At 45.5% G+C, this 25,669-nt stretch overlaps 1 protein-coding gene across 3 annotated transcripts in view; it reads right to left on the bottom strand.

Annotated features, from left to right (window-relative positions):
* Positions 1-3,077: 3,077 nt before the first annotated feature.
* Positions 3,078-25,669, bottom strand: part of LOC106567272 (syntaxin-binding protein 1) — a 40,071-nt gene continuing 17,479 nt past the window's right edge. Inside the window, exons 1-19 of one of the 3 annotated variants that reach the window (XM_082955414.1) lie at positions 25,475-25,540; positions 24,459-24,540; positions 24,070-24,146; positions 23,866-23,944; positions 23,235-23,338; positions 19,536-19,684; positions 14,983-15,067; positions 14,480-14,610; positions 13,531-13,638; positions 13,182-13,245; positions 13,021-13,086; positions 12,867-12,947; positions 12,299-12,437; positions 11,557-11,666; positions 11,096-11,197; positions 10,846-10,931; positions 9,276-9,430; positions 7,908-8,069; positions 4,634-4,902 (exon numbers count right to left, since the gene is read on the bottom strand). In XM_082955414.1, coding sequence (XP_082811540.1) covers positions 7,957-8,069; positions 9,276-9,430; positions 10,846-10,931; positions 11,096-11,197; positions 11,557-11,666; positions 12,299-12,437; positions 12,867-12,947; positions 13,021-13,086; positions 13,182-13,245; positions 13,531-13,638; positions 14,480-14,610; positions 14,983-15,067; positions 19,536-19,684; positions 23,235-23,338; positions 23,866-23,944; positions 24,070-24,146; positions 24,459-24,516 — 1,707 coding nt within the window. In that variant the 5' untranslated portion in view covers positions 24,517-24,540; positions 25,475-25,540 and the 3' untranslated portion in view covers positions 4,634-4,902; positions 7,908-7,956. Of the gene's footprint in view, positions 4,903-7,907; positions 8,070-9,275; positions 9,431-10,845; positions 10,932-11,095; positions 11,198-11,556; positions 11,667-12,298; positions 12,438-12,866; positions 12,948-13,020; positions 13,087-13,181; positions 13,246-13,530; positions 13,639-14,479; positions 14,611-14,982; positions 15,068-19,535; positions 19,685-23,234; positions 23,339-23,865; positions 23,945-24,069; positions 24,147-24,458; positions 24,541-25,474; positions 25,541-25,669 lie in introns of those variants that run through there. The other 2 variants (XM_045691766.2, XM_045691768.2) reach the window with 2 other exon arrangements.

Here is a 25,669-nt window from a genome sequence, read left to right as displayed (position 1 = left end):
GGTCCCGCCCACAAAGGCACCCGGCCAATGAGCTCCCCCCACAGAGATGTGGGAGGCATGTCCTTTGTAGCCCCGACCCTTCCATGCTGGGCAGTGTGCCGCTGGTCCATTGTGTGCCAGTGTGCCCGCCAGTTCTGTGAGTTCCCTGCTCTCTCTCTCTCTCTCTTTCTTTCTTTCTTTCTTTCTCTTTCTCTCTTTCTTCCTCCGGACATGAAAAGTGTCCATTAGGTTAATTAATAATTTAGCTACAACCCCCTCTTCATCTGCTGCCAACCCTAATGAAATCTCTGAGTTGAGACACAGACTCACCACTTAATGGTGACAACACGAGCAAGCAGCATACTTATGTGGATGAACTCCTGCAGGTGCAGGAGTTCATCTTTTGTCCAAAATACTGACTTGAGGAAATAGATGCTTAGGTTTTGCATTAATCCTGTAATAGTTTTATTAGTGTGAATATTTGAATCACACATAAGTATCTGTCATGATTTCAGCATTGTTTAACATCCCACTTTCTCCCCCTATGTAGTAAGACGAGTAGTAAGTAAGTGTAGTTAGAATCTGTCCTGTTCCCTGCAGGTACTACTCCAGCCCAGTGATAAAGGCAGCTCCATCCCACCCCGAGCCCATCTATGTGTCTCTGAGTGGGGGTGTGGCCTCTGGGGTCAGGGGTTGTGAGCAGGTCAGAGGTGGAGTTGGCCGTTCCGTCTGCTGACCAGCGCTCTCTGAGCCATGCCGTTGAGGCGGCCAGGGGGATGAGGGAGGCCTCCAAACGCATGGCCCGCTCCATCGCCGCTGAACTGCACCACCAGAAGGCGCTGTCACAGTCCTGCATGCACAGATGGATCAGACCAGAAATACACCAGGGTCATATTTATTAAGCACCAAGCAGAAGAAAACCGACTGAAACGGGGAGGGACTTCCTGAATTTGTCCAATAAGAAACGCTTGTTTCCGTTGCAAAACGTTTTGTTACGGTTTGCACTAATGAATACGACTAGGCAAGTCTTTGGACTAACCACTGTGAGGACACAGATGTCTCTAAATGTGCCGTTATGTGTACTGTACACTTAATATTCGGTGTAAGAGTTTGATATGTGGAGTAACATGAAGCAAGTGCCTGGGTACGGATACTAGGACCTCAACCCAGTCATTAAGCCACTGGCTTCTTTGGAACTATTTGATCGTCACCCAGTGGCTCAGCACTGATAGTAAGGTAGGGTCTACACACACTGTACTTTATACAGGTTACTACAGGTTATAGGTTACTTTGTACAGTACATGTTATAGCTTTAGATCAAAGGTGGAGTGCCAATATTGCCATCTCAGGTATCATCTAGAAACAACAAAAATCCATCTCTTACTCATAAAATGCACTTGAATCTGAATTATTTATATATGAATGATTTACGTTTCAAAATAACGGACATATGCTCGTTGAATGTTTAGTTTGCTTTGAAACCTGGAATATTCTTTTCACATTTGTTTTGTTACATTTGAACAATGACTGTGACAAAGAGAAAAGAAATAGCTGCTATGGATCTTCAGGTGAGGAGATTAACTACTCACACATTGATTTCTTCAATTTTTTTACCCTAATTTATTGATTCTAAATCATTTGTTTTGTATTTTGTTCTTGATCATTTGTGTATTGTGTGTAATATTTAGTTAATAAGGTTACTAATTGGTGTCAGTGTTACAGTAGTGTAAACTTGTACCCATCAGGAAAATATTTTATCCGAAAAATAAGCACGTTTGTGTATTAATAGAGTTTGTGTTGAACACAATAATAAGATTTCAGAAATACACATTTATAGGATTTCAGAAATGCAGATTTGGAAAAATCTAGATTCTGGTATATTTTGTACTTTTGTACTGATTGATTATCAAATGATTTTTGTTCAAATATTTTGTAGTAAAACATTTATATTTCTGATTTGAAGCCAAATAAATGTTGATGTTAAAACAGAACACAGAACACTTTATAATGTCACATTCTTGAAACAGTTTTCTATATTTCTCTGGTAATACTGAGTACATGACAGTATGCACCTGTCTCTAATGGTTTGCAAAGTTGTACTAATAGTTGTTATTAAGTAAGGCTAACTAATAGTTGTTATTAAGTAAGGCTGACTAATAGTTGTTATTAAGTAAGGCTGACAAATAGTTGTTATTAAGTAAGGCTGACTAATAGTTGTTATTAAGTAAGGCTGACTAATAGTTGTTATTAAGTAAGGCTGACTAATAGTTGTTATTAAGTAAGGCTGACTAATAGTTGTTATTAAGTAAGGCTGACTAATAGTTGTTATTAAGTAAGACTAACTAATAGTTATTAAGTAAGGCTGACTAATAGTTATTATTAAGTAAGGCTGACTAATAGTTGGTATTAAGTAAGGCTGACTAATAGTTGTTATTAAGTAAGGCTGACTAATAGTTGTTATTAAGTAAGGCTGACTAATAGTTGTTATTAAGTAAGGCTAACTAATAGTTGTTATTAAGTAAGGCTGACTAATAGTGGTTATTAAGTAAGGCTGACTAATAGTTATTAAGTAAGGCTGACTAATAGTTGTTATTAAGTAAGGCTGACTAATAGTTGTTATTAAGTAAGGCTAACTAATAGTTGTTATTAAGTAAGGCTGACTAATAGTGGTTATTAAGTAAGGCTAATGTTGGTTATAACCAGCTTGTTACTCTTGGCCATGAACTGCAGGTGTGGATGAGTCACCTGGGTGTCACACTATCAGAGACCCATACACACTGAAGTTGTACAAAATATGTGTAACGCATTTGACACAACCCTTTTGATACAATGCAGAATAATTACACACGTGTTGTGGAGACACCCCACAAATCCGTTGTATCACAAAAATATAATTTGTATCACAACCAACAAGTGAAATGTGTTGTACATCAGTTATACAACCTATGTACGGGGCCAGAGATATTCTGCAGGATCTTACTGAAAAATGTGAACCTGAAATGAGTGTCAACTCACAAATACAGCACAGATACACCACAATGAAGAATAGCATAATTGCAACAGAGTAGCTTACAATGTAGCTAAGAATGTGCTGAGTCTTTTGTCCTTGTAATGGAAGCCAATTTATTAGACAGCCTTAGTACATTGGTACACATGAAGTATACTTTTGTTTGTGCTTCAACACTTGCAAATATAGAATCCCAATAAGTTAAACCGGTTTAGGACACAGACTTATGTTTCATTTATTAATATTTCTTCCCTCTGACAAATATCTTGGATATAAATTAATTGAATAGACAGTGAACCCTTTACAACAACTGATAATAGAAAAAATGAAATAGTGTTGGCATAACAGAAAACGCATAGTGCTATCAATATACAACCTGTTTTGCCAGGAAATAGAGAGGAAAAACAGAGAAATAAAATGTTAGTAATATTGGGGTTACATTTTCTTTGCAAAGCCATTCACCATTGGAAGAGTTAAAATGTATCAGAAGATAAAAATAACGGACAGACAAACAAAATATAGATATTAGTTCTTTTCCCAGTTGACCACTACAGCTACAGCTAAAACATCACAAACACGTGACTTCACATTGGCTTTTTTTTTAAAGGAAATCTTTTACTACTTCACAGTCAGAAACATCACCAGTCAACAGTGAGACACTAAAACATCAACATATGGCATATACACAACACACTACTCAGTGCATGACCTGGTTAAACATTTTGATACTAACCAATGATAAGACTTACAATGTGACAGGCTACAATACTGAAATACAAATCGGCCCTTTATGATTATTCTTTAAACATCTGCAAGCAATGGCCTTTTGACACTCAACCGTGAAATCTCTCCAGAGAAAAGGAAAAGGATGTGGTGAGTAAATACTTCCAGTCTTATGGCTGGAGGAAGGATGCTTCTACCATTCTGTAGCTATTTACAGAGTCCCGTTTTTCTCTATCCTCAGACCTAGGGTCAGTTTGGCTGTTTGTTACTGTCTAACTCACAGAGAGTACTGTGATTAAAGGATCTCTTAGGTCGCTTGGTCTCAGTATTGCCATACTGAAGGATATACAGTAACAGTCCACACAATGTTCAGGCATGCTACCAGGGATGGAAATTAAGCTAGCCTGCTAGCCTATGGCTAGTACTTTTCAGACCGGGCTAGTAGAAAATGTGCCCAACTAGTCCAACGGCTAGTGAAATGTTGTATTTTAAAATATCGCATGGCACAGATTTTGGACTAGTAAAAATTGCAGTCTACTAGCCTGGCTGGCCAGTGCCCAAAATCCTTAGGTTCCATCCCTGTATGCTACTGATACAAATGTCTTGACCAGCTAGGATTCTCCCACCTAATAGGACAGGGATGAGTTATATTGCATGTTGAGTGATATGATCTTACTGCATTGACTTTCCTAGTGCCAACCAACTCCAGTAAGGCATCCCTCCTCCACCCACTACCAATACAAATCACACCAATAAGATAAACTGAGGGAACAAACAGAGAAAACCTCTACGTTTTACACATTCTAGCAGGTTTCATAGCATACAATATTACATTTGGTACTTTCAGTTTCAAATGACCTTAGTTGATATTTAAACCTTTTTTAAATAAGTTCCGTTATTTGCATCCATTGTAAAACATGAGAATACTTGCAACATGATTTTATTTCTGTTTCAACATATATTTTTTTCACCAATGCTATCATTGTTTTATATTTTTATTCTTCTCGTGCAAGATGAGATGCTTACACAATTCATGAAGGATTTTTGGGAGGGTGACTGGGGGATGTGAAGGGTAGAGGAAAGGAGATAGATAGATGGGGCTGGGTGATTTTAGCTTGCTGGTTCCTCGTCTGGTTTGTTCATGGTCTTGAGCTGTTCCAGGAGGGCGGTGGGGGTGAAGACGTGGGTTGATCCTAGAGAGGTGGACAGATACGCAGCAGAGGAAGCACACAGACAGAGCATTATATTAGAGCTGCCCAAACATAAGCCTGCCAGGAAAATGTGTTTTCAGCTCTTGCTCTGAATGCTTAGATGAAACCACTGTATTCTTGAGAAAAAAAATGTTGGAAATAAGATAAACATATACGTACAACCAAAAAACTTGAAATCATAGTCAATAGTCAGCATTTGGAGAATGTATTGGTTATCATTATTGGTTATCATACGATGTGTGGGCTATTCACACGTTTTAGAGATTCAAAGGAGATTGGTGGGGTAATGGACTGCCTGCCAAAAACACACATGCACTGACATCACAGCGCTGGCAGGATTCTGTGAGCTGCAAAGCACTGGTGGTAGAACCCTGTGACCACACCTATAGGAGAGTGCAGCGAACCAGCTGTAAGCTTGTGCATGTGACCTAAGAAGCTTTTATCACAGTGCATGCAAACATCAGCAATATGAAAAACCTGGTCAAAACACTTCAAAAAAAGAAAAGCAGATTTCAGTCCAACCATTCTCTGATTGGATGACATCAGGGAAGTAATTTTGCCTATGCTTGTGAATGAAAATGTGAAATTGAAAGCTAAACACAACAGCACCACCAAAATATGAATGAGCTGACTTTTTCATAGCTGAAGACACATTTCGGACACAGTATAACTCAGGAGGTATAGGATTGGAGTCAACCAAACATTTGTCCATCTAGTTTATCACTTTGTCACTAAGATGTTGAGTGTGTTAATGGCTTACCCTCCATCTTGGACAAACCAAGGCCTTCATAAAGCAAACCGCTGGACCAAAGTTCTGATTTACTCCCCATACCTACTCAACAGTTTAATCAGTAGTATTGTTATTCTTCATCGTTTGTTCTAAAGCAAAGCTGCATGTTTCTGTCATATTGGCTCAACAAGGAAGACGCATAGGTTTACCTGTTGCTAGGTAGAATTCAATTAAAGCTCAGTAAATCTAAATTGGTCCTGGCAGTTAGGCCTTTCTAGCTGTGGCATGACAGCCAATCAGGAGTGGTTTATCCCAGCATCAATAGGCATAGGCAGAGACAGGAGAGGAAGAGGCAAGTCCATCTTAAGTTGGGTCACCATGGGGATGCAGGCATCATGGGTGTACGGGAGCGTGGGGTGGGGTGAGGTGGGGTTGGGGTGAGCAGTAGTCACAGATCAACTTTGGACTGGCCTTGCCTGGTTCTCTCCTGTCTCTCAGCGTCTGAAACACACATCTTTGCAGGCCTTTGGCCAGAAACACAACACTTTGATCCATGTTGCTCCCCAACACTCACTACATATCCAAATACCAGATAACAGAAACAAACAGTTTTTTTGTAAATAAACAATGGTCATTTTGTTCTGGAAGTGTTGAATGTGGCAATATGTGGTAAAGAGTCCATACTGCACGGTGATCGATACTTACTAAGAAAACACCAAAACCATAAAACCAAAAGTTGTTTGAAAAGGATATAGCTTTAGCAGATAAGCAAGAACGAAATGGATGTCCTTTGCTAATGTGTTGAGGGAAACTCACTCAGGAGACAGCTTTAAAGGGACAGTGCAAGACTCTGGTAATTAAGCCGTTTTTCTACTTACCCAGAGTCAGATTAACTTGTGGATACCGCTAGCGTACCTGTTGACTTCCAGTCGTTGTGCTAACACTAGTTAGCATTAGCTTGCAAAACTACCTCTAACTTCCTTCATACTGGACACAAAGACATAAAAATGCTATCCACTAGTTAATTTGACTCTGGGGAAGTAGAAAATAAATCTTAATTGCCAGAATCTCACACTATCCCTTTAACAAAGTGTGCAGGAAAATATCTTTGACAGTGTGGGGAAAATCTTACTTACTTAATTAAACAAAATCCCCAAATTAGGCAGTGATGTGGTAATTGATAATATTGGTGTTCGAAAAGTAGACCTATGATATGTGCTTTTATATTCCTGTCTTTTTGTCCCAAAACCCATTTTGGTCTACTATTGGTTGACTATGCTGTATGGGCAACATATGGTGTTGCTAGGGAGAAAATATGGAGCTATATGCGAAAGAAAGTGAGGGAGGCAATTGTGAAGGCTTTTTATGATGTGTTGCATCTTTTCTAGGTGCTAAAGCATATCGAGTGAACATCGCTACATTCCCAGTGTCAGTGTCTGCAGAGAAGCACAGTGTCCGACGGAGTGGAGATAGCAGTAGGGACAAACATTAGTGTTCTCTGCAGATGACTCGTGGGCCATGTAAGCATGCATGTGATGTCTGGTGGACTGAGAGAGCGTGAAGTGGAGGAGAGGGGGAGAAAGTTGGAAGATTGAGAAAAAAAAAGAGAGAACGAAAAAAACGAGAATCCTTTCTTGAAATCCAACATCAACTCAAGAACCTATCCTGTAAGAAACCACTAAATCAAGTTGATTGTCTTGAAGGTGTTAATTATAAAAAAAAGAATTAGATTGTAATAATAAAGTAGAAAAAGATGGATCTCGGGGGTAGATTAAATCTGCGCCAAAAAAGGATTAATTCTGGGAAGTAGGGTATGAAACAGGCTGAGAGGGCCCTGAGGGCAGAGAGGGCGATTTAATCCACCCAGCTGAGATGATGTGGAGGGGGAGAGGGGCAGCAGGGATGAGGTCAGGACGCCTGTAGCAAGGCCAGCTCACACAGGCTTCACTACCTGAAGGCCCAACAGACAGATACTGCAACACATGCCCATTCTATCTGTCAGCAGCATGGCATGGCCAATCGCTACCGGCTGTGAAGGTCACCAATCACACTGTATCACGCTGTGACTGGGTGTTGGCCTGCAGGAGGTGGAGCTTGAGGTAACTGGGAAATGCAGTGAGCCAGGGACCAGACAGCCATCCCTGAGGGTAGGGGGCGGAGTTAAACAGTACTGAGTGTAGTAAGAGGAGTACGGAGGGGAAAAAAGCCCTTGTGCTGTGGGGGTTCAGAAAGGGCTTCTTTGCGCGGCTGCCTTTACTTTGTCAGAGTGTGATTTCTCTCTCCCTCCCTCCCTCTCTCTGTCTGTCTCACTCGTCTGAGCCTGCGTCTGGCTCTTCAAAGGACACCCTAGTGGACTCTCGGAAGTCAGGGTGCTGCAGGTCCGTTAAGAATTTGATGGGGGTGATGGTGTGGGTGGAACCTGTGGAGGAACAGAGGGTGCTTCACGCTCATTTCTCATCACATGCCACGCCCCCCACGCCACTTTCTCTCTTCTGCCCCTTCCTTGCCATCTCCAAAAGAAGGGGTTAAACACGCCACTGCACAGCACCACCCACATACTGTACACACACACACACCACCACACACACACACACACACACACACGAAACCCAGATGCACAGAAAAAGACAGGGTGTAGCTGCAATTCAAAGACAACAGTGTTATAGACAGAACAAGACTGAATCCAAAAGTAAAAGCATAGCACAGCAAAAACAACATAGGAGACACCCCCTCCCTTAGGACAAGGACTGGCTGACTCGACAGACAACATTCAATGAACAGGGAACACATGTCACCCAAAAGGGGTTTAAACATATCATAGGTGGTATTCCAGATAAGTGTTCATCAGAAACATAACGTTTTCCTCCATCTAAGTTGCTAGATATAGCACTAAATCCAGCACTACAAAAATAGTGTTGATTGCTTCAATAGGAAAACTAGGGTCATGACATAAGCTTATGCTTAATTAACCTTTACTGACTGGGATTCATGGAGTGGGTGTATGGGAGTCAGAAAGCAAATTGAGGTCAACTCTGTTGGTGTGTGGATGAGTCAAAATGTTCATGAAGTACGGTCGAGTGCGGTAGGCGCTCAAAAGAGAGAAAGATTATCTGGATGACTTCCCTGCTTCGTTCTTCTTTATTCACTTGTGGTCAACACAGTGGGAACAGAATACAGTTACATTGGCACTGATGATGGCAGACACATGTGTATTCATGTTCTGCTATGCTGACCACAATGAATGGGGACATAACAGAAGTAGCTAATGTACGAGAGTCACTCAGTTAGTGAAGGATGCCCATTTCACAATCTACATCCTAGCCCACATCCCTAAGGCACCTTGTGTAGATCTTGAAAAGAATTGTGTAGATATAAGCCATTCCACCTAGCCTATCAGAGGGCATTGTGGACATATTACCGTACTGTGGCTACCTATCCAGACTTTTCAGACCTACAAGTGCCCAGAGGGAGGGGCTCTGTGTCCATTTGAAATGAATCTGCATTCTTGAATAAATTAAAGGAATCTGTGTGTTAATGTACCACCAATGTCACACTCCCTACGGAGGAGTCCCTCGTATCCCCCCCTCGACCTGCGCCCAGTGGCGCCCCCCGGTGTCAGACTCACCAATGATGGCCTCCCACTTCCCATTGGCCTGTGTGACCTCGTAGGCAGAGCGCATCTCGCTGAAGGACGCGCCTCCAATGATGAAGACCATGACGCGTGGCCCAGTGCGGTACTCGCCTGGGGTCTTATTCTTGTGCCAGTGGCCATAACGGGCACTGCCAGGGAGGGAGAAGCACAATCACAAGGGTGGAATATCACAGTCTTACTCTATTGAACTATTTCAACACTGCTGTACTGAGTTAGGAATGAGTCTAACTAACTAGGAAGAGAGGTAAGAGGGCAGAGGTAGAGTCCTTCTCTGTGTGGAGAGAACTAGCTAATCTTATCCATCTGTCTTTGTTCCAGGGTCTGTCTCCAACTGAGTCAATAACACACACTGCCACGTTCCAGGCTGAATACATTGCAGGCACATGCCAGATCTCACGACACCGGGATTATTTTTTACATTTACGTCATTTAGCAGACGCTCTTATCCAGAGCGACTTACAAATTGGTGCATTCACCTTATGATATCCAGTGGAACAACCACTTTACAATAGTACATCTATATCTTTTTTTGGGGGGGGGGGGGGTGGTTAGAAGGATTACTATATCCTATCCCAGGTATTCCTTAAAGAGGTGGGGTTTCAGGTGTCTACGGAAGGTGGTGATTGACTCTGCTGTCCTGGCGTCGTGAGGGAGCTTGTTCCACCATTATATTTACAATTTAGTCATTTAGCAGACACTCTTATCCTGAGTGACTTACAGTTAGTGTATTCATCTTAAGATAGCTGGGGGGGGGGGGGGGGGGGAGTCAAACGCAAGTGTTATAATGTATCAGCAAACCACATCATATGATGTAGCAATCTGATGCCTCACTGCGCAGTCTAACGTCTGTAATGTAGTCAGTCTGGATTGCGACCAGTGTGTGTGAGCGTGTTTGGCTGTGGCATGGGTGTGCGAGGTGTGAAATATGCTCATGTAACTGAGCCTGCCTTTGGATTCCCAGAGCTTCTTTCCCAATAAGTCAATAACATTGGAGGGGTGAATGACTGGTGGATGACTGGTGGACAGATCTGATCAATGCGCACACAATGAAGGTCTAGAGAGGAGAGGGATATGCAAGATGCAGGGGTCAATGTGTCAGCACCCTCTCATCATTCCCCAGTGCCCACACCACCACCAATCCTCTCTCCCTGTGGTAGTAGTGTGAGGGTCAGATACCTTGGCTGGGTCCCAAATGGCACCCTATTCCTTATTTTGTGCATTACGTTTGAACAGAGCCCTCTGTTGCAGTATGTTTCATTAAATGCCCTCTTCTCCGTAACTGAATATTTGTTTGGTTTCACTGCTCTTAGTCCCGCCCTTTCTCTCTTCTACAGCCAATCAGAGTATTGATCTCCCCTCCCCTTCGGAGCTCAAATTACTATTAATCTACGTCCCTCCATTCTTTGTAATCTCAATAGTGCTACTATAGTGCAAAACATTCCAGTGACTCTTCTGCAATACATTCCAGTGACTATACTGCAATACATTCCAGTGTGTGTGTGTGTGTGTGTGTGTGTGTGTGTGTGTGTGTGTGTGTGTGTACCTGACTGCAGTGCTGCTGAAAGAGGCAGAGGAGCGGGTAGAGATGTAGGGGTAGTGCTTGGTGTCCAGCTTATCTTCAATAACATCCTACAGGGATGACAAGGAGAGAGGCAGAGCAAGAGAACGGTTAGCAAATACACACTAAAGACAAGCTGGGATGGCCTGAACCCCCCCCCCACAACACACACACACACACACACACACACACACACACACACACACACACAAAATGTGAATGTCCAGTAACTGACCTCCATGATGTCCTTGACCAGTGGTGTCCAACGGGACAGCTGATAGGTCTGCGCACTCACACGTTCCTTCCTGTCCAGCTTCTTTCCCCTGCGAAGGGTGGACTAGAGGAGGGAGGAGGAACATGGGGTGAAAAGAACAAAGGGATAGAGAGAAATTATTCATTCGATTGTTTAAGTGTTTATTTGGAATCCATACAAAAGGAATAATATGGTAGGAACGTAGAAGAGAGCGTGTGACAGAGAGAGAGAGAGAGAGAGAGAGCGTGTGAGAGAGAGAGAGCGAGCGAGAGAGGACAGAGAGAGTGAGAGAGAGAGTGAGAGAGAGAGACAGTATGGGCAGGAGAGAGAGATGGTGTGTAGTAGGTGTTGAAAAGGTGTTGGTGCATCTATGCCCTTGATTGCAGCTCCAGGAGGGACGGAAGAGGAGGCTGGATAGACAGAAGGTGGAAGTGCTGACTCACGTCTGTGATGATGGGCACGCCCAGGTGGGCCATGTTGGTGATGATCTCACTGTCCTCAGGTGGGATCTGAGCATGCTGGATGAGCTTGTTCAGGTTCTCCTCCGTGATGCCTACCCAACAACACACCACAGGTTGTTAAGCTCTTATGGGTTACCATTAAACCATCATTTATACCCTTTGTATACCATGCAAAATGGCGATCCTGCATCGTTGGATGAATTACAAATTGCGTTGCTGCACACATTTGTATATTGATATGTAACTACTGCCAACTTGCGCAGCTTGCATTACGTTTGTATGTAGGTTTTAAAATAAGCTTCAGGAATAAACAGGAAAAGCTGATCCTAGATCAGCTGTTAGGGTTAAGATTGTGTTTGAGGCTAGGGTTGAACTGGGATGTGGACATGAAGCTAGGGTTACAGTTAGGGTTGTGGTTGAGGGTTGAACTGGGATGTGGAGGTGCAGCTAGGGTTACAGTTAGGGTTGTGGTTGAGGGTTGAACTGGGATGTGGACGTGCAGCTAGGGTTACAGTTAGGGTTGTGGTTGAGGGTTGAACTGGGATGTGGACGTGCAGCTAGGGTTACAGTTAGGGTTGTGGTTGAGGGTTGAACTGGGATGTGGACGTGCAGCTAGGGTTACAGTTAGGGTTGTGGTTGAGGCTAGGGTTGAATTGGGATGTGGACATGAAGCTAGGTTTAGGGTAAATGTTAGGGTTAAAGGTCAAGCGTCTCTCAATCTCACCGTTCTTGAGGAAGATGTAAAGGAGGATGATGCGGATCTTGTCGTGCGTGGTGACATTGGCATCCAGCAGGATGGGCACGATGGCCCTCATGGGGTCCTTGATCTTCTCCCCCTCAGCGTCTGTACCCATGGCCAGGTCCTACGTGCCAGAGACAGAGAGGAGATTACCGATACATCCCATAGCACCCTATTCAATATATAGCGCCCTATATAAGGAAGTAAGTAAGTAAGTAGAGTCAGAACGGCTCATAGGAGCAGGAACCTATCTCCTGTTTCTGTAGCGTGAGGCAGCTTCCCTGGACAGGACGCTAGTCTATCGCAGGGCCTTACCCCCAATCTCCTTAATGCTAAGTGCCAAGTAGAGTATTCATCAGGTCCTATTTTTTACAGGTATGGCTCGGTCGGGGATCGAACTCCCAACATCAGGGCGGACACTAACCACTGAGTTCATTATAGTGCCCTAGAATGAGTCTCTTCTCTCATCTTCTCATCCCTTTCCACCTCTTCCATCCCTCTGCCCCTTCCCTGCTCTCCCCTCTTCCCCTCCTCTCTTGTTCCTCTCCTTTACCTGCTCCACACGACACAACTTGTCCACTGTGCCCTGGTAGTGCTTCATGCAGTCCTCAGCCAGCTGCAGGTGAGTGGAGTACTGCAACACACAGGGAGAGGTCAGTATACACACACACACACACACACACACACACACACACACACTCTCTAACCTTGCTCAGCTCCTTCTGGTACTGGGGCATCTTCTTCAGCATCTGAGAGAGGTCCCTCATGGTGGTCTGTTGGAACACACAACATGGTTACGTTCTCTCTCCACTCAGCCATAAAAACGTACTGACAGGGAGGCTTTCTGAAAGCATCTCTCCCTCCTTACCTTCTCTCCAGCAGTGTTCATCCTCTTGCTAGCAGAAAAGTCCTTCAGTTGGCGTGTCACCTCCCTGATGGCAGTTAGAGAAGATAGATAGCATAAGAGAGCTAGTAAGTAATAGAGCTCGACTTTGTTCTGACTTTATTGAGTTAATATCAACCAGTGGCAGTGACATACACGAGAGAAAGAGAGAGAGAGAGAGAGAAACAGAGAGAAAGAGAGGGAAACAGAGAGAAAGAGAGGGAGAGATAGAAACAGAGAGAAAGAGGGAGAGGGAGAGAGAAAGACAGAGAGGGAGAGGGAGAGAGAAAGAGAGGGAGAGAGAAAGAGAGGGAGAAACGGGTGTGTGACTTACGTGGACACCTCAGCGATATGTTTGTGTCTGAGCCCCACCCACAGGTCATCATCCTCATGCAGCAGGACCTCCTTCTGAGAAGTGTCTCCCATCCCAGGGGAATCATATCTGATACAGACAGACAGACAGACAGACAGACAGACAGACAGACAGACAGACAGACAGACAGACAGACAGACAGACAGACAGACAGACAGACAGACAGACAGACAGACAGACAGACAGACAGACAGACAGACAGACAGACAGACAGACAGACAGACAGACAGACAGACAGACAGACAGACAGACAGACAGACAGACAGACAGACAGACAGTCGGACAGACAGAAACAGAGAGAGGCAGACAGACAGACGGACATGAATAGACAGATAGACAGACATGAATGAACAGTCAGACAGATAGAGATGAATGGACAATCAGACAGATAGACAGTCAGACAGATAGACAAGGGGAGAGACAAAGATAAATTGGATCCATACATAAAAACAGGCAAAAGCACTCCACGTATATTTACTGTAATCTACCTTAGCAACATTATGTGTGACTTTTTCTACACTACAGAAACTCTAGCACATAGGATTTCCAGCACAGCAAAGTATTTCAACACAAAACCACACCAGATTCAAAAGCTATTCTTCGAACCTGGCACAGATGCTTGAGTCCTGAATGTGTGTGGATGGGAAAGGCACTCTGATCAAAGTCTCTAGTGATCTAAAACACCACAGATGATTACCTTGTAGTGAACGTTTTGTGGGCGCTACAGCAGCCCTCCCTCAACTGATTGTGTTCTTCTATTTACAGTAGTTACAGCTAAACCTTAGCAGCTAGCTAGGCCTTAGCCTGTCTGTTTCCTTGGAGACAGATGAAGAGAGGGATGTGAATACAGAGACACACACACATTGGAACACGCACATACATACACACACAAACACACGCACGCGCGTACCTGTAGACGTCGTTTTCGATGGGCAGCAGGTCGTAGCCCATGGCCTGGAAGGTGAGCTCATGCAGGACGGGGGAGACGGGGTCAAAAGCCCTGTCCAGGATGATCAGCTGAGAACGAGCCTTATCAGGACCCTGCAGAGAAAGTAGGATGGAGAGATGGAGGGATGGAGAGATGGAGGAGGGGTAGAGGAGAGAGGTGAAGATTCACTCTGTGCCTGATAGGTCCTACATGAAAGATATATGTAGTATAAATAATAATAATAATAATAATAATAGTAATACATTTAATTTATAACAAGCTTTTCATTGAAAGACAATTACAAAGTGCCACAGTGAGTGCAAGGTGGGATCTTTTGTTAAAGTAGCACACAATAACAATACATTTCAGTATAGTATCTTCTTCTAGGTTCTCATATTTTCACTGCTAATACATGTCCTTCTGCCTCTCATTTTGTTATCTAATAAGCACTCTCCCCTCCTTCCCTCGTTCCATCCCTGCCTCACCTCTCCCATGGTGGGGTCATCAGCCTTGTAGGCATCCAGTTTGTCCTGCAACAGCTGGGCCAGGGTGGCATTGTCTTTGTACTCACTGATAGAGAGACAGACAAAGAGACAGAGAGACAGACAGAGAGACAGACAGACCGACAGACCGACAGACCGACAGACAGACAGACAGACAGACAGACAGACAGACAGACAGACAGACAGACAGACACAGACAGACAATGAAAACTGAAAATATTAGCCCCACCTCCCTCCTGTCAATGAGAGTTTACCTCCCTCCTGTCAATGAGAGGCTGCCTCCCTTCTGTCAATGAGTGGAAGCCTCCCTCCTGTCAATGAGAGGAAGCCTCCCTCCTGTCAATGAGAGGTTACCTCCCTCCTGTCAATGCGAGGTTACCTCCCTCCTGTCAATGAGAGTTTACGCCTCCCTTCCTGTCAATGAGAGGAAGCCTCCCTCCTGTCAATGAGAGTGTAGCCTCCCTCCTGTCAATGAGAGGTTACCTCCCTCCTGTCAATGAGAGGTTACCTCCCTCCTGTCAATGAGAGGAAGCCTCCCTCCTGTCAATGAGAGGTAGCCTCCCTCCTGTCAATGAGAGGTTAGCCTCCCTCCTGTCAATGAGAGGTTAGCCTCCCTCCTGTCAATGAGAGGTTAGCCTCCCTCCTGTCAATGAGAGGCTGCCTCCCTCCTGTCAATGAGAGGCTGCCTCCCTCCTGTCAATGAGAGGTCAGCCTCCCTCCTGTCAATGAGAGGCAGCCTCCCTCCTGTCAATGAGAGTCAGCCTCCCTCCTGTCAATGAGAGGTCTGCCTCCCTCCTGTCAATGAGAGGAAGCCTCCCTCCTGTCAATGAGAGGAAGCCTCCCTCCTGTCAATGAGAGGACTGCCTCCCTCCTGTCAATGAGAGTCAGCCTCCCTTCTGTCAATGAGAGTCAGCCTCCCTCCTGTCAATGAGAGGCAGCCTCCCTCCTGTCAATGAGAGTCTGCCTCCCTTCTGTCAATGAGAGTAAGCCTCCCTCCTGTCAATGAGAGTTTAGCCTCCCTCCTGTCAATGAGAGGTTACCTCCCTCCTGTCAATGAGAGGAAGCCTCCCTCCTGTCAATGAGAGGAAGCCTCCCTCCTGTCAATGAGAGGAAGCCTCCCTCCTGTCAATGAGAGGAAGCCTCCCTCCTGTCAATGAGAGGAAGCCTCCCTCCTGTCAATGAGAGGCAGCCTCCCTCCTGTCAATGAGAGGCAGCCTCCCTCCTGTCAATGAGAGGCTGCCTCCCTCCTGTCAATGAGAGGCTGCCTCCCTTCTGTCAATGAGAGTCTGCCTCCCTTCTGTCAATGAGAGATCTGCCTCCCTTCTGTCAATGAGAGGAAGCCTCCCTCCTGTCAATGAGAGGTCTACCTCCCCCCTGTCAATGAGAGGAAGCCTCCCTCCTGTCAATGAGAGGACGCCTCCCTCCTGTCAATGAGAGGAAGCCTCCCTCCTGTCAATGAGAGGCTGCCTCCCTCCTGTCAATGAGAGGAAGCCTCCCTCCAGTCAATGAGAGGTAAGCCTCCCTCCTGTCAATGAGAGGTTGCCTCCCTCCTGTCAATGAGAGGTTGCCTCCCTCCTGTCAATGAGAGATTGCCTCCCTCCTGTCAATGAGAGTTACCTCCCTCCTGTCAATGAGAGTTTACCTCCCTCCTGTCAATGAGAGGTTACCTCCCTCCTGACAATGAGAGGTTACCTCCCTCTTGTCAATGAGAGGTTACCTCACTCCTGTCAATGAGAGGTTACCTACCTCCTGTCAATGAGAGGTTACCTACCTCCTGTCAATGAGAGGCAGCCTACCTCCTGTCAATGAGAGTTTACCTCCCTCCTGTCAATGAGAGTTTACCTCCCTCCTGTCAATGAGAGGTAATCTCCCTCCTGTCAATGAGAGGTTACCTCCCTCCTGTCAATGAGAGGTAACCTCCCTCCTGTCAATGAGAGGTAACCTCCCTCCTGTCAATGAGAGGTAACCTCCCTCCTGTCAATGAGAGGTAACCTCCCTCCTGTCAATGAGAAGTTACCTCCCTCCTGTCAATGAGAGGTAATCTCCCTCCTGTCAATGAGAGGTTACCTCCCTCCTGTCAATGAGAGGCTACCCCCCTCCTGTCAATGAGAGGCAGCCTCCCTTCTGTCAATGAGAGGCAACCTCCCTCCTGTCAATGAGAGGTAATCTCCCTCCTGTCAATGAGAGGTAACCTCCCTTCTGTCAATGAGAAGTTACCTCCCTCCTGTCAATGAGAGGTTACCTCCCTCCTGTCAATGAGAGGCAGCCTCCCTCCTGTCAATGAGAGGTTACCTCCCTCCTGTCAATGAGAGGAAGCTTCCCTCCTGTCAATGAGAGGAAGCTTCCCTCCTGTCAATGAGAGGAAGCTTCCCTCCTGTCAATGAGAGGAAGCCTCCCTCCTGTCAATGAGAGGAAGCCTCCCTCCTGTCAATGAGAGGTTACCTCCCTCCTGTCAATGAGAGGTTACCTCCCTCCTGTCAATGAGAGGAAGCATCCCTCCTGTCAATGAGAGGAAGCCTCCCTCCTGTCAATGAGAGGAAGCCTCCCTCCTGTCAATGAGAGGCTGCCTCCCTTCTGCCAATGAGAGGCTGCCTCCCTTCTGCCAATGAGAGGCTGCCTCCCTTCTGCCAATGAGAGGCTGCCTCCCTTCTGCCAATGAGAGGCTGCCTCCCTTCTGTCAATGAGAGGCTGCCTCCCTTCTGTCAATGAGAGGCAGCCTCCCTTCTGTCAATGAGAGGCAGCCTCCCTTCTGTCAATGAGAGGTTGCCTCCCTCCTGTCAATGAGAGTTTCCTCCCTCCTGTCAATGAGAGGTAATCTCCCTCCTGTCAATGAGAGGTTACCTCCCTCCTGTCAATGAGAGGTAACCTCCCTCCTGTCAATGAGAGGTAACCTCCCTCCTGTCAATGAGAAGTTATCTCCCTCCTGTCAATGAGAGGTTACCTCCCTCCTGTCAATGAGAGGCTACCCCCCTCCTGTCAATGAGAGGCAGCCTCCCTTCTGTCAATGAGAGGTAACCTCCCTCCTGTCAATGAGAGGTAATCTCCCTCCTGTCAATGAGAGGTAACCTCCCTTCTGTCAATGAGAAGTTACCTACCTCCTGTCAATGAGAGGCAGCCTCCCTCCTGTCAATGAGAGGCAGCCTCCCTCCTGTCAATGAGAGGCAGCCTCCCTCCTGTCAATGAGAGGAAGCTTCCCTCCTGTCAATGAGAGGAAGCTTCCCTCCTGTCAATGAGAGGAAGCCTCCCTCCTGTCAATGAGAGGAAGCCTCCCTCCTGTCAATGAGAGGAAGCCTCCCGCCTGTCAATGAGAGGAAGCCTCCCTCCTGTCAATTAGAGGAAGCCTCCCTCCTGTCAATTAGAGGAAGCCTCCCTCCTGTCAATGAGAGGCTGCCTCCCTCCTGACAATGAGAGGTTGCCTCCCTCCTGTCAATGAGAGGAAGCCTCCCTCCTGTCAATGAGAGGTTACCTCCCTCCTGTCAATGAGAGGTTACCTCCCTCCTGTCAATGAGAGGAAGCCTCCCTCCTGTCAATGAGAGGAAGCCTCCCTCCTGTCAATGAGAGGAAGCCTCCCTCCTGTCAATGAGAGGAAGCCTCCCTCCTGTCAATGAGAGGAAGCCTCCCTCCTGTCAATGAGAGGAAGCATCCCTCCTGTCAATGAGAGGAAGCCTCCCTCCTGTCAATGAGAGGAAGCCTCCCTCCTGTCAATGAGAGGAAGCCTCCCTCCTGTCAATGAGAGGCTGCCTCCCTTCTGCCAATGAGAGGCTGCCTCCCTTCTGCCAATGAGAGGCTGCCTCCCTTCTGCCAATGAGAGGCTGCCTCCCTTCTGTCAATGAGAGGCTGCCTCCCTTCTGTCAATGAGAGGTTGCCTCCCTTCTGTCAATGAGAGGTAACCTCCCTCCTGTCAATGAGAGGTAACCTCCCTCCTGTCAATAAGAGGTTACCTCCCTCCTGTCAATGTGAGGTTACCTCCCTCCAGTCAATGTGAGGTTACCTCCCTCCTGTCAATGAGAGGTAATCTCCCTTCTGTCAATGATGGGGGCGGCAGGAAGCCTGGTGGTTAGAGACAGGAAGCCTAGTGGTTAGAGGCAGGAAGCCTAGTGGTTAGAGGCAGGAAGCCTAGTGGTTAGAGGCAGGTAGCCTAGTGGTTAGAGGCAGGTAGCCTAGTGGTTAGAGGCAGGTAGCCTAGTGGTTAGAGGCAGGTAGCCTAGTGGTTAGAGGCAGGTAGCCTAGTGGTTAGAAGCAGGTAGCCTAGTGGTTAGAGCATTGGGCCAGTAACTGAAAGGTTGCTAGATCAAATCCCCGAGCTGGTAAGTTAAAAATCTGTCCTTCTGCCCCTGAACAAGGCCGTCATTGTAAAATAAGAATTTGTTCTTAACTGACTTGCCTAGTTAAATGAAAGGATGGCACCCTATTATTTACATAGTGTACTACTTTTGACCAGTGCCCAGAAGTACACTATATAGGAATAGGGTGACATTTGGGACACAGTCATGTTTTTGTCCCTATAGTCTCAGTGGCGCCCCCCTGTGGCTCACCCTCGGTATCTAACAGCGGGGTACTCCTTCAGAGTGGCACACAGGGTGGCCAGCTGGTCTGCCAGCCTCTCCATCACTGGGTTCTTCAGCTGGGTCTTATGGGGGCTGTAGAAACTCTGGAAGGCATCCGGGTTGTCCAAAGAGTACACCTGCACACACACACACACACCACACACACACACACAATCAAATTTGATCAATGAAATGTTATTTCTATAGTGCTTTATGTAAGCAGAGCAGACATTGACAGGGAAAAGAGCATCATTCTCTAGCCAACCTCATTGTTGATAAGCTCAGTTTTATAGAAGAGAGTTATCATCCACACTAACAAGCTTACCACAGTTGTGGTACTGGGAGTTACTGCCCCAAAAATCTACATTGTAGAAAAATAACATTGTCTTGAAAGGTGTACAGTATCATACCGAAACGTCGACCTCAATAAATGTGCAGAGGTCAAATGTATGTGTGTGTGGGTGTTCTAATTTTTCTACAAGGCTTAGTTCTATACCATGTAGATCCACAGTTACACCGTATATTACGTTCTAAGGATTGTGATGGTGTAATCATTTGATAGCAACAACAGAGTATTTTCTATCTAGGTTTCCTGTTTGTACTACTGGCCTGCTCTGGGTCTTTCTGAGGGCAGAATCAGGCCTCCTAGCTTCTGTATGTGTGTGAGCTGATATTCAGTGACAGTGCCTAGACTGTGGCCTTTCCTTCCTGCCTTTGTCTCTGCTGCAGTCCTCTCTTCTCCTCTCCTCCCCCACCCTTCATCACATTCACTGTCTGTCTCTCTCACTGCATCTCCTCTCTTCTGTCCTTTCCCTCTCCTCTCCTTCACCATTCCTCTTCTCTCCCCTCCTCCACTCCACTTTTCTCTTTCCCCTCCTTTACCTCTCCTTCTCCTCTCCCCTTCCTATAGAACACAACCCCCCCCCCCCCCTGCGGCCCCATCTGCCCAAGGTCACATGACCACCCTTCTGCTGTACATATGGGTCCCTCTCCTTGCCCCACTCCTATTGGCTGCTGTATGGTGTGTGGAGGCTGAGGGAGCCAATGAGGCGGGGTCCTTAAACAGGCTTATGAGGCAGCATTTCGCCAGGAGCAAAAACCTATGGCTCTGAAATAATAATCCGAGACAGGATGAGCAAAGCATCGTCAGCCAGCCAGAGAGCTGTGAGTAGTTCTGGAGCAGTCTATCAGTAAACAGTCTATCAGTAAACAGTCTATCAGTAAACAACCCTAGGGCTGGGTATTGCCAGGGACCTCATAATACGATATTATCACAATACTTAGGTGCCGATATGATATGTATTACCATTCTCACTATTCTATATGAATTGCGATTCGATACTGTGATTTTATTGCGATTTGATGTTCCAAACATATTGTTCACCATATGTCTGCTGCAAAGGGACAAGAGAGAGTCATGAGAAGATGAGTTTTTAATCAGTCATGGAAATAAAAGTGCTGAAAACAAATTGTCTCTCTATTTAAATAGAAGATACTGGAGTTTTGGTGCAGGTACAGTCAAGTAGCACAAAAATAATATTGTGATATTGTACAAACGATACGACATATAATGAAAAATAATATCCCGATATGTAACTGTATGATTTTTTCCCCCCATCACTACTATTTATATATATATATATATATATATATATATATATATATATATATATATATATATATATATACACACACTGCTCAAAAAAATAAAGGGAACACTAAAATAACACATCCTAGATCTGAATTAATGAAATAATCTTATTAAATACTTTTTTCTTTGTATAGCTGAATGTGCTGACAACAAAATCACACAAAAATAATGAATGGAAATCCAATTTATCAACCCATGGAGGTCTGGATTTGGAGTCACACTCCAAATTAAAGTGGAAAACCACACTACAGGCTGATCCAACTTTGATGTAATGTCCTTAAAACAAGTCAAAATGAGGCTCAGTAGTGTGTGTGGCCTCTACGTGCCTGTATGACCTCCCTACAACACCTGGGCATGCTCCTGATGAGGTGACGGATGGTCTCCTGAGGGATCTCCTCCCAGACCTGGACTAAAGCATCCGCCAACTCCTGGACAGTCTGTGGTGCAACGTAGCGTTGGTGGATGGAGCGAGACATGATGTCCCAGATGTGCTCAATTGGATTCAGGTATGGGGAACGGGCGGGCCAGTCCATAGCATCAATGCCTTCCTCTTGCAGGAACTGCTGACACACTCCAGCCACATGAGGTCTAGCATTGTCTTGTATTAGGAGGAACCCAGGGCCAACCGCACCAGCATATGGTCTCACAAGGGGTCTGAGGATCTCATCTCGGTACCTAATGGCAGTCAGGCTACCTCTGGTGAGCACATGGAGGGCTGTGCGGCCCCACAAAGAAATGCCACCCCACACCATGACTGACCCACCGCCAAACCGGTCATGCTGGAGGATGTTGCAGGCAGCAGAACGTTCTCCACGGCGTCTCGAGACTGTCACGTCTGTCACATGTGCTCAGTGTGAACCCGCTTTCATCTGTGAAGAGCACAGGGCGCCAGTGGCGAATTTGCAAATCTTGGTGTTCTCTGGCAAATGCCAAACGTCCTGCATGGTGTTGGGCTGTAAGCACAACGCCCACCTGTGGACGTCGGGCCCTCATACCACCCTCATGGAGTCTGTTTCTGACCGTTTGAGCAGACACATGCACATTTGTGGCCTGCTGGAGGTCATTTTGCAGGGCTCTGGTAGTGCTCCTCCTGCTCCTCCTTGCACAAAGGCGGAGGTAGCGGTCCTGCTGCTGGGTTGTTGCCCTCCTACGGCCTCCTCCACGTCTCCTGATGTACTGGCCTGTCTCCTGGTAGCGCCTCCATGCTCTGGACACTACGCTGACACACACAGCAAACCTTCTTGCCACAGCTCGCATTGATGTGCAATCCTGGATGAGCTGCACTACCTGAGCCACTTGTGTGGGTTGTAGACTCCGTCTCATGCTACCACTAGAGTGAAAGCACCGCCAGCATTCAAAAATGACCAAAACATCAGCCAGGATCATAGGAACTGAGAAGTGGTCTGTGGTTACCACCTGCAGAACCACTCCTTTATTGGGGGTGTCTGGCTAATTGCCTATAATTTCCACCTGTTGTCTATTCCATTTGCACAACAGCATGTGAAATTTATTGTCAATCAGTGTTACTTCCTAAGTGGACAGTTTGATTTCACAGAAGTGTGATTGACTTGGAGTTACATTGTATTGTTTAAGTGTTCCCTTTATTATTTTGAGCAGTATATATCTGATTCTCTTTACTGATATCCCTCCATACCTATTTCTATCTGTCTCCATCTCTTTCTGATCCTCTCTCCCTCCTACCTTTCTCCATCTCAATTGATCTCTCTGGCTATTCTAGGATCTCTGTATCTTGCGGTTGTATTTTTTCTACCATTTAATTCTGCATTGTTGGGAACATTTCACTGTTAGTCTACACCTGTTGTTTACGAAGCATGTGACAAATACAATTTGATTAGATTTTCTCTGCTTAGCTCTTTCTGGATTGATTCATCTTCCTCCATCTCTCTCTCTCTCCCTCTCTTTTTCTCTCTCCCTCCGTTTCTGTCCCTCCCTCTGTTTCTCTCCCTCCCTCTGTTTCTCTCCCTCCCTCTGTTTCTCTCCCTCCCTCTGTTTCTCTCCCTCCCTCTGTTTGGTACCTGTGATTCGTAGGGCAGGAAGGCGATGTTGATCTCAGTCAGGGTCTTGATGGATTTGGAAGCACGGCTCTTTACTAACTCGTTGAAAAGTGGGTCCGGGCAGGCTGAAACAGGGAGAGGTTGATGTGAGTTTTAGTGCTGGTTCTGTGTGGCTCATTTGGTAGAGCATGTCACTTGCAACATCAGGATTGTGAGTTTGATTCCTGCTGGGGCCACCCATATGAAAATGTATGCACACACATCTGTTAGAGGCTTTGGATAAAATCCTCTGCTAATGGCATATACTACATTGTATTAAAACATGGGCCTGTATATTGAAAACTCTTGTTTCATAGGATTATGTTGGTGAAATTCAGAGCCATTTTCTATTTTGGATGTCTAGATCAACTCCAGTTTTGTAATAAATTGAACAGTGAAAAAAAGTGTTCTCTTTGGTTACACATTATTCCTTCCATGAAACCCTTTTACCAACATCACAGCCCTCTCCACTAAGAATGAATGGCTGTGAGAGTATTCAATGAATGGCTGTGGTTGCATTCAATGAATGTCTGTGGTTGCATTCAATGACCTGTGTAGTGAATCTGCAGAGCACTCAAGGTGTAGTGGAGAGGCTCCTCAGGTATCTACTCACAGTCAGTGAAGAAGACATGGGCTGCTTTGTATTTGGCTGAATGGGGGTCTTTGAAATCTCCAATCAGGGTCTGCACAGACTGGAAAATGAAGGATACAAGATAGTGAGATGTCTGTGTGTGTGTGTGTGTGTGTGTGTGTGTGTGTGTGTGTGTGTGTGTGTGTGTGTGTGTGTGTGTGTGTGTGTGTGTGTGTGTGTGTGTACCTTGTCCGTGGGGGTAATCAGGTAAATGGCCTCTAGGGTGGGAAGAGGTTCTCGCCGCTTGTTTATGTCCTCCACAACTAGAGAGAGAGAGAGAAAACAGAAACAGAAGGGAGAGATGTGGTTATATCATGTTTGCTGATGGCTGAGTCATGTTTACCAAATGGTAGCTACAGTCAGAGATGAAGAGGCGAAGCAAGAGGGTTCAATCTCATCATAATCTGTCCACAATAAGTAGACCGATAAGCAGACTGCCTGTCTTCCGGCCTTTGGAACAACAACTCCCATTAAGGCGGAGACAAGACCATTTCGTCATTATATACAGTACCTTTGCTGCAGTGCAGTATAACAATGAAGGCTGAAGAGGTTCAAAAACAGAGCAGAGTACTTACTGGTGATGCCATCTGACATGATGTCTGTCATCTTGCAGCAGGAGGACAGCATCCTCATGCTCAGCTGGTCCACAATCAGCGCCTGAGACCAGGAAGAGAAACCAATGAGAAACCAGGGAGAGTGAGATACACGAAAGAGTTAGTCAGAGGTTTCAGAAAACAAAGTTAGGGCTCTCTAACCATGTTGACTTTTAACATTGGTAGCACTGGTGCACCCAACGTTTAAAAGTTAGAAGCACCTGACCAAACAGTATTCAGGAGCACCAGAAAAAGACATTGATCTAAATTCATTCCTACATTAGGCCAATGTGACTACTTCTGAAAGACATGTCCTGAAGTAGCTATCCAGGAGCCCCTTTCCTGTCTTCCAGTGCCATCTTAAACCATACTCATCAAATTACCAGGTTGTTGGTTACCAAACAAGTTTGCAGCCCAAGTAGTTTAATACAGCCCGTGACATGGTTTATGAAATGGTAAAATATGACCCGCATATTTGTGAAAAAAAGGCTGTGGCTACAGATCAGTGTGTAACACCCCATTCTGGGATACATCTTCATACTGGTCCCCCATGGGATTCAAACCAACAACCCTGGCATTGGAAGCACCATGTTCTACCAACTGAGCTACACAGGGTACAAGGCCTCAAAATGCACCATTTTGTTTCTCTCCGTCGCCCACGCATTTTCAACACTTGGATAATAAAGCATTTAAAGGCTGACATTGGTTGATTTTCAGTTTTTAAGTATACGTTTTTTCAAGTTGATTGACTACAAAAGTATTGTCCAACCCATAGGGTATCTCACTGCACCCTTACATGTCATGTCTTGAAATATGCAGACAGATGGATAAAAAAATGTATTTCCATTGTAATACTTCTGACAGCCAACTTTCTAACGCCACCACCAACTTTTGGACTTTATAACATTCCCAGAAGGCATGGATCATTATAACCTAATGAAAAATGAACCTGGTAATCTAATTTAATCTACTGCAGGCCTAAATCCTATGGGTCAAACCTTCTGAATTAATGATTATATTGAAGATAGAAGCCGCCTCTTAACAGTTCCGAGAGCCGATTCGTTACTGTCACAGATACAGGTATCCTGTGTGTGTATCCTGTGTGTGTATTTTCTTTCCTTCTCCCCTATTCACAGGTGTCGCCAATCAGTCACCAATCAGAAGACACCTGCTATTTTTCCCTTACCCAATCA

The sequence above is a fragment of the Salmo salar genome, chromosome 01, assembly GCF_965601325.2.
Source record: "Salmo salar chromosome 01, fSalSal1, whole genome shotgun sequence".
NCBI lineage: Eukaryota > Metazoa > Chordata > Actinopteri > Salmoniformes > Salmonidae > Salmo > Salmo salar.
This window is presented reverse-complemented; position numbering and strand designations above follow the sequence as displayed.